The sequence below is a fragment of the Acanthochromis polyacanthus genome, chromosome 13 (genome assembly GCF_021347895.1).
Source record: "Acanthochromis polyacanthus isolate Apoly-LR-REF ecotype Palm Island chromosome 13, KAUST_Apoly_ChrSc, whole genome shotgun sequence".
In the NCBI taxonomy this organism is placed as follows: domain Eukaryota; kingdom Metazoa; phylum Chordata; class Actinopteri; family Pomacentridae; genus Acanthochromis; species Acanthochromis polyacanthus.
The window spans coordinates 26,725,850-26,734,632 of NC_067125.1; the positions used below are offsets into that span (position 1 = coordinate 26,725,850).

The following is an 8,783-nucleotide window of genomic DNA, read 5'->3' on the forward strand; positions in this document are numbered from 1 at the left end:
GCGTTTAAGGACTTAATCATGTATTGAACAGGTGTACTTTGTTCACCTGATGGCTCGGCTGCAGTTTCAACCAGCATGTCTAAGCGGCTCTCATGCCTCGACTGACTCTCATCTACCCCAAAAGTCTGGGGGTCGCAAGGCAGGAAGGGAAGGAGGGCCGGGACTGTGGCAGTAAATGGATGGAGGAGGTGAAGGAGGAAAAGGAGGGAGAGCCTGCAGAGAGGAGCCCAGAACAGAGGTAGGCAGAAATTTGTGTAGTTCAGCAGCTTGTCTTTGCTATTGAGTGGCAGGTCTCTGATTATCTGCTGCTACAGGGAGGAGAAGTCAGCGTGTAATGATGGTGGTAAGATAGTTTTCTGCTCCATTTGGCACAAATCTGTCAGCATGTGTGAGTTGTGGAAGGGTTCATGTCTAACTGAGCGGAGACCTGAAGTGACTGTAAATTAGCTGCTGGACACAACAGGTCATTATAAAAGCACGTTATGAAGAAAATCACTGACTAAAAGTTCAAACTCACTTAAAACTTCAGATTTCTAAAGACCCAAATGCTAAAATAAATAAATGTATGCCAAGTGTTGCTGTAAAAACCTGAATTCTCACATTTCAACCATACAAAAGTGACAGAAAATAATGCTAAATAAAGGCGCAGTTCTCACAAAATGAATAACAAAAAGTTAATTTCAGTAATCTTATAAAGCAACATGACCGTTTTCCTCGACTACTTGTGTTCTTTTCATTTTTAATTCTCACACTTAACTTCTGTTCTGTCTCCAGTCTGTTAGATACTTCATATGGTGTCCCGCAAGGGTCAGTATTAGGACCAAAATTGTTCATACTATATGTAAATTTGTTTGGTGTGTGTGAGGTCTCAAGATAAATTAAATTTATGGTATTTGTAGATGATCTGAATATTTTTTGTTCAGATGATAAAATAGAAATGGAGATGGTTTAACAGGAAACTGTCACAAAATCTTAAACACTAAATTTAGGATGTTTGGCAATCAATCACAGAATAAACTCTTTACTTCAGGTAAAGATTGATAACTTTAACACTGAATTGACTATTTGAAGGTGTAGTCGTGGATCACAAACTTACATAAAATATATAAAAGCAAAGTTGGCAAACTTTTAGTCTTACAAAGGACAAGACACATTCTGAATTCCTCTTATACATTATAATGCTCACCTACTGTGCAAAAAAACTGTGGGTTAACACATATAATACTTAATTATATCAAGTAAAAATATCAGGGAAATCAGCTTTTGGGATTGCTCTGAATGTGGGACATAATAAAACAAATACTTGGAATTTTTGTGATTCAGTACATTTTAGAACTGCACAAATAACTCTCAAAGCAAACAGTAAGTTATATTAAAAACTTTAAGAGAAAAATGTAAATTTTAAAAAGCCGTTATGTGTACCACCATGAAGAGCAGATGTTCATCAGTTTATGGGGTAAATTTATAGAACAGTCTGAACAATGATCTCAGAATTACTCTAAAACTATTAAAGAAAATGTGCAAAGAAGAAGACTGCTTGAAAAATATAATAATGTGGGATTATAGATAGAGAGATAAAATTCATCCTATTCATTTTCAGATATTACTTTAAGGTATTGAGTTTCATTTTCTGCCATTTATTTTCTCTTTTTTGCCTTTATGGTGTTGTGAAATGTCTGAAATAAATCACTGAATCAAATCTCTTAAGTTCAAACCAAACTCCAGATGAAGGCCAACCATGGCACACCTGTTGGTCCCAGGTCCTGAGGCCACTGAGGCCCTGGTTCAGTTGGGCTCCGGTGGGTGTGGTGTGGTCGCTTTGCCAGCTGGAGGCGCTGCTGCATCCCTCTGCGTCGCTGCTGGACGTCTGCTGGAGGCTGCTGCTGCTGCTTCTGCTGCTTCTGCTGCTGGTTGCCCTGGGAGGCTACATCTATGCCCTGAAGATCTGCCTGCAGCCAGGACAGGAGCAGGTGAGCAGAACCACGAGAAATGGATCTTCCTTCTTATGCTGGCGTCTTTAATCATGTTTTGTTTTTTTCAGACTTTGCTTGAATTCAAGGGGGAGAATCCGCAGAGGGAACAGCAGGAGGTTGTGACTAAAAGCTGGAATAACCAGTGTTCTCGGTGAGGCTTTAGTATTTACACATCTTCACACACATTTTAATTAAAAAAAAACCACACCTTACAGCATTTACTTCCTTACAGCATCACATGGGCCTCTCTTTTCTACACCTCACAGCCTCGGCAGATGTGAATTTTCAAATCTGGTGCACCCAACATGTCAATTCAACACACCGAAAAGAGCTAGAAGGATATATTTCACTGTTCTATAGTATTTTAATGTGTGACAGATGCAGTTAGTGTCTTTATTTCCTCAATTATATGACTATTTATTTTGTCAATTAAGGGACAAGCAGCACCTTAGTTCTCCCTGCAGTTTTATTTTGCGGTTTTATGACATGCTTGTATGTGTGACAAATCCAATTAGTGTCTTTATTTCATTTTCGATTAGATTAGATTTGTCTTTCTTGTATTGCACAGAATATTAAGACAACCAAATGCAGTTTAGCATTTACCCAGAAATACAAAAGCAGGAATAAAGTGCATTATTTCCAGTATTTTACAATCTAAACAGAATGACCAGTTTAGACAGTGGTATGAACACACTAATATATGAATATAGCTATATGTACACATTATAAAACAGAACATGTAAATCTACAGGTAGAAATAAATAGATTTGGGATATAAGCAGTACATATAAAGGAATAGCAGCATGAACATGACAAACACTGTAAACAGTCTATAGGATGTGAGATGTGAGCATATATGCAGTATATACTCAGTAACGTTTATGACAGTATTTAGTTTTTTTTGGCTCTAATATGCACTTTTTTGTTTGAAAACTACCTTTTTTTAGGTCCGAGTTTCTAATTTGGGAAAGAAACATAGCAAATTACTGAAGAATCTTGCTAATTTTTTCAAATTTGCATGCTCACTGTGTTGTCCTCGTTCCTCCAGGATGCCCCGGTCAGTAAGTCCAGGCCTCCACCTTACTCTAACTCTCGCCCTGGCAGACAGCCTGCTGCTGTGCGTCCTCCAGGAGCCCCTGTCAGACCCCAGCGTGCCCCACATTCAGGCTCTCCTCTCCAGACTGGAGGTAAGACGAAGAAAAAACAACTTTCAGAAAGAAACTGCCCTCTGTCTCCCACCCACGGCAGCCTCCGGCAATATTTGTCATCCCCTTTGTTTTCAGTCGCTCTTTGCATGTTGAGCAGCGAGATCAGACCTTGGACTCCGAAATGTGCAGATATTTTGGCCGCAGGCTGCACATGCCATCGCCGAGCTGCTGTCATCCGCACTCTGAATTAACTCTGACAGGCTGACGAGAGGAATTTGAATGTTTTGTCTGCCGCTCCCAACCAAACAAACCCGCAATGCTGAACTTGTCCTCTCTTTCCCACTGCAGTCGGTGTCTCACTCGCTGAAGAAGGCTGATGTTGGATCAGAGGTGATGCTGGAGGAGGTGGATGGAGGCTCCACGCTGACAGACAAACTGAGGCTCATGCAAAGCTATCTGCAGCAGAGGTGAGGTTCACTCAGTGTACGTATGCATCCTGCCTCCCTGGAGACTTCGCTCAGTTGGATTGACATCAAATGCTCCTCTCTGACAGAACAAGGTCCCTGCGAACTCTGGTCCAGGTGCAGGGGGATTTCGAGGCCAGTGTGAAGGACTTGCTGCAGGGCCTGGATGGCCTCTGGGCCCAGCTGGAGGAGCTGCATACCGGGGTCACGCTGAGCAAACGGGGAAGCCGAGACCAGGTGGATGTGGCCTCAGCTCAGACAGACGCAGAGGTAAACACATGTGGGATGACTCAAACTTTTCACAATAAGGTCATATATTTAATTATTCCAGTGTATTTTAGTTTGTCTGTCCTCTTAGTTTGAGCTTCCTGATTCCTATAGATTGGTTTCTAAACACCATCTTTCCTTTGTCAAAGACTTTGTATGCAATCTTGACTCACCACAAGAACAGACTTAAGTCCTGCCAGGCTCATCTGAACAACAGCACACAGCTACTGCAGGTAAACATCTCCCCATGCAAGAAAAACATCAGCTCTGATGCTTTCCTGCTGTCTTCTCTCAGTAATCCTCTTTGTTTCTGTTCCACAGGAGTTAACATGGAGCCACAAACACACCAGCAACAGCGTGAAATGCAGCAGCGAGTCCGTTTGGCCTGAACTTCTGCTTCAGTCCAACATTGAGCAGGTACATTAAACTCTGCCCCGTAGGTAAACGGGTTTAAGTCAGTTTAGAAAAGCCACCAGCACAAAATTGTTTCTCTTCTTGCAGTTTGATAAAGTACAGGAGGGTTTCATCTCCCTGGAACAACAGACCTCCACCTTCCAGGCCCACCTGGAGGGACTTGGAGAAGGAAATCAGGACGGACATGCAGGGCCCCTCGCTCATGCTAACGGAGCCCGAGAGTCTCCACAGACTTCCAGACATGTGCAGAGTGGATGCACGAGTGAAATGTTGCCACAGCGAAGTAATTCGAGGTCTGAGTCCTCGTCTGTCGGCTCGGCGGATGCAGAAACAAACACAGAAGCAGACGGTCCACATTCACTGTGTGAGAGATCAGCGCTGTTCACCTCCACTATCGGACGCCTGCGGAGATCAGGAAGGAGGAAGTGATTTTTATCCATCTTCAAACAGGTGTCTTGTAAATACTGAAGTAGATTATCAATCTGTGAAGATATTCTCAAATGTTGATCATTTGCTGGTTGCCTCGAACTTGAGTATTTATTACATTTTGTGATTATAATATGTGGATTTTATTGCTGTAATGCTGCTCAGGTTGCTGTTAAACAGATCCTTAAAATGATCGTCGGTCTTTCTTTATTCTTTTCAAAGAACATCTTATCTTAAACCCTTAAAGCTCATCTCTGTGCATCAAAGTCACATGAAAATAATCCCTGCTTGCTTTAAAATACCTCAGCTATGTGGATCTACGAAGTTCTAACCTCTTTCTACACAACATTCTCGTCACTGCAGGTCAAGCAGAGCAGCTCACCTATAACTCTGCAAAAACACTGTAACACTACTCTACTCAGTGAAAAGTTGTAGTATTAGAGTAATTCAGCCATGCATGTGTGAAGCAGGAACTGATTCTACATATCAAATTTGAATTTGTGCTGTTGAGATTATCTTTGATTTGCTGCATTTTCTTTTTGAAAACACTCAGCTGTGAAACTGACTGCTTGTTTTGCGGATTTTGTGTCTTCTAGCGTATATTAAAAAAAAACATATGAACATGTTAGCCAGGTGAAAAACCTTGACAGAGCAGACAAGAGCATGTTTTTGATGCAAAGAATATTTCAAACACAGGGGGGCAGACTTTCACCAGTTATTACAAAAAATAAACAGCAGTGTCCTACAGCACCCATTTAGAGTAATTAATCAAACCATATATACATCTCTATACATCTCTGTCTGGAACTTTTCCATGCAATCAACTTAGTAAGAGGAAACTGTTCATGAAAACATAAAGGTGTGTCTTCAATTTTAGAAAGCTGTGTCTGAATTATCTCATTTGATTCAGGCATGTTTTTCAGGTGTGTTCCTTTTTTTTTTTTTGAGCAACACAGTTCCATTCACTGAGCAGCTATATTAAGGTAAGATGATCCTTTTCACTAGCTTGTTGAGGCTTTATGTGTTTTCAGTCAAAGCTCTGTGATTTTAAGAAGTTTTATTCTTCTAGTGTGCAGGATAAACAGGTTAAAAAAATCCCCCAAACATCTTTCATTCCCGTTCTTTCGGTCTATCAGAATAAGTGACTGCAACAGGCTGAGCCCTTCAAAGCAGGGATTTCATTCCGAGGACAGAGAGGGGGAGAGAAAGGTAGAGAGGGGGCAGCGGAGGTCAACACCGGAAGCGTTTCTGTTATTACTAAAAACTGAGCAGCCCTCTAGACCTTTTTGAAAGACATGAATGTCTTTGATCCAAATTCAATTACCCTGCGACAGCACACTGAGGGCACACAAGTTGACATAAGCAGCTTCTCCTCCAGGTGGTTTTTCCTGAGCACTCTCAGGAAGTGGAGTCACTGCTGGGCCTTCTTCACCACCGCCGTGGTGTTAACAGTCCAGGAGAGGTCGTCAGAGATGTGAACACCCAGAAGTTTGAATGAGGGGACCCTTTCAACGCAGACCCCGTTGATGACAAGTGGGGTCCATGCTGCGTTTGCGGAAGTCCAGGATGAGTTCTTTTGTTTTGGTGGTGTTCAGTGTGAGATTGTTCTCTGAACACCACACTGACAGTCTCCCAACCTCATCTCTGTAGGCCGACTCATCTCCTCCTGTGATGAGCCCGACCACGGTGATATCATCAGCGAATTTGATGGAGTTAGACAGATGGGTTGGTATGTATGCAGCTGTATGTGTACAGTAAAGGACTCAGTGCACAACCTTGTGGGGAGTCGGCGCTGAGTGTTATGGTGGGGGAGTGATGTGAGCCGAGTCCGACAGTTTGTGGGCGGTTCGTTAAAAAGTCTTTTATCCATCTGCAGATGGATGTGGGCAGTCCAAGGAGAAAGAGTTTGTCGACCAGAATGTCTGGGATGATGGTATTGAAAGCTGAGCTGGAGTTGATGAAGCGCATCCTCACATAGTTCCCCTGGTGTTCCAGGTGACTCAGCGCTTTGTGAAGAGTTATGGCGATGGCGTCCTCAGTGGATCTGTTTGCTCTGTAGGCAAACTGGTGTGGTGGAGTGTTGGGGCAGTTTGGTTTTGATGTGCTCTGCAAACAGTTTCTCAAGGCATTTTGTGATTATGGGTGTGAGAGTGACGGGTCGGTAGTCCTTTAAGCTGTCAGTCGATTACTTTTTGGGAACTGGGATGATTCTTGATGATTTTAGACGGGGAGTGATGGTGGCTTGTGACAAGGATTGATTGAAGATTTTGGTGAAAACCCCAGCCAGCTGGTTGGCACATCCCCTGAGTACCTTTCCCAGTATTCCGTCAGAACTAGCAACTTTCTTGGGGTTTACGGTCCTCAGCACCCGTCTCACTTGGAGCTCCCAGCAGCAACCAGCTCTCCATACTCACACAGTGGATCCTGACAGAGGAGGAACGTCACTGGATCAGCACCAGTGTGATGATATCTACAACATATATCTATATAATGACACTGTAACAAGTTCCTGTAGTTTTTACAGTAATTTTACTGTAAAATGACCAAATATCTACTGTAGAACCAGTTTACAGTACGTTGCTGTAGATCTGCAATGCATCATGGGTAAAATTCAGTGAGAGGAATTCAGTGAGAGGCTAAATTTACAGTAAAGATGTTTTTTTACTGTAAATCACATTACAGTAATTTTTTTGGCCTTTCATGGCTTTATTGATAGGTGCAGTGGAGACAGACAGGAAATGAGGGAAAAGACAGGCAGCAAAAAGACACAAGGTGGAATGAACACGGTCTGCGTTTAGATACAGCTGTATAGTAAACGCTGACATCCATGTTTACAATAGAACGGGGACATCCATAATACATGCATACATAATACATGCACAATGCAGCGCCGACGTTCGTCCGTGTTCCGCGCTCCAGTCGGAAGGTGATTTTTGTTGCATTGCACGCTCACTTCCACTGACGTATCGTCCTCAGACGACTCGTCGACGCGTCATTAGTTGCAGCCCTACTTGAGACAGTAATATTTGTTGTTTTTTGCACGTGATACATGCTTAAAGTTATGGTTCTAACGTCAAAATATTTGAAACTGTGAACTATTTTTTTCTTACATTGTATTTGGACTGCATTTAAGGCTATATTACAGAGTTTTATGGATATAGCAGAAGTAGAAGTGGTAGTTTTCTTGCTGTTGTGGTGCACGACAACTGAGTGACTAAAGAGGAAACACTGAATATGATTCATTGTATTACATTGCATTCATTAATATTATATAGGGTGCCGTGTGTAAAGCAGCTCATACTAAAAAGACAGCAACATTTTGTCACATTTAGCTTCAAACCATGTACAAACAAGTGGTGTGATTTTTTTCTGGTGACCTTTTACAACATTTATTGCAATATTTCTCATCTTAGAAATATCTTAAATAGTTTAATGTAAGTATTAAATGTCAGACATAAATGCTAAATATAAATGCTAAATATAAATGTTAATGTCATATTCAGGTTTGTTTCAAAAGCTCTCTCCTCTTGGCCCAGTTATTATGGCAGCCTCGACATCTTGATGAAATAAAATCGCTATCTGGTTAGCTTACACCGCTCGTTCCTTTTGTTGACAACTGCACTTCCGGTCTGAAGCGGAAATCAAAGGACAAAATGTTGTAATATGGCACCGCTGCAAAATAAGGTGAATAAGAGTGGAGGTAGGAGCACACAGGTAGACTACATCTTGTGTGGGAGGTGTAATCTGAAGGAGATCAGTGACTGCAAATTAGTGGTAGGTGAGAGTGTAGCCAGACAGCATAGGATGGTGGTGTGTAGGATGACCCTGGTGGTGAAGAAGATGAAGAGGGCAAAGGCAGAGCAGAGGACCAAATGGTGGTACTTGGTGTGTCATCTGGAAGGAAAGGAGATAAGGAGACTTGGTGGTGGAATGAGGAGGTGCAGGAGTGGATCCAGAGAAAGAGGTTAGCTAAGAAGAAGTGGGACACTGAGAGGACTGAAGAGAGTAGACAGGAGTGCAGGGAGATGCAGCGTAATGTGAAAGTAGAGGTGGCAAAGGCCAAACAAGGGGCTTACAATGACTTGTATGCT

At 42.3% G+C, this 8,783-nt stretch overlaps 1 protein-coding gene across 2 annotated transcripts; it reads left to right on the forward strand.

The window, feature by feature from the left end:
- Positions 1 to 42: 42 nt before the first annotated feature.
- si:ch211-151h10.2 (uncharacterized protein LOC567699 homolog) lies at positions 43 to 4,886 on the forward strand. Of its 2 annotated transcripts, none has more exons than XM_022202780.2 (9): positions 43 to 238; positions 1,761 to 1,970; positions 2,042 to 2,124; positions 3,022 to 3,160; positions 3,470 to 3,588; positions 3,675 to 3,855; positions 4,002 to 4,085; positions 4,174 to 4,269; positions 4,354 to 4,886. In XM_022202780.2, exons 1-9 carry the CDS (start codon positions 176 to 178, stop codon positions 4,693 to 4,695), a joined length of 1,317 nt encoding a protein of 438 aa, XP_022058472.1. In that variant the 5' UTR covers positions 43 to 175; the 3' UTR covers positions 4,696 to 4,886. The 2 variants fall into 2 exon arrangements, with proteins under 2 accessions (XP_022058472.1, XP_022058471.1); XM_022202779.2 differs by having other exon boundaries at positions 85 to 238; positions 1,709 to 1,970.
- The last annotated feature ends 3,897 nt before the right edge of the window (positions 4,887 to 8,783 follow it).

What these genes read in the sequence shown, in the direction of transcription:
- si:ch211-151h10.2 (XM_022202779.2), top strand. Translation starts at nt 93, where the DNA reads ATGCCTCGACTGACTCTCATCTACCCCAAAAGTCTGGGGGTCGCAAGG. An exon ending in ACAGCACACAGCTACTGCAG is followed by an intron (nt 4,086 to 4,173) that starts GTAAACATCTCC and finishes TCTGTTCCACAG; the next exon opens with GAGTTAACATGGAGCCACAA. An exon ending in TTCAGTCCAACATTGAGCAG is followed by an intron (nt 4,270 to 4,353) that starts GTACATTAAACT and finishes CTCTTCTTGCAG; the next exon opens with TTTGATAAAGTACAGGAGGG.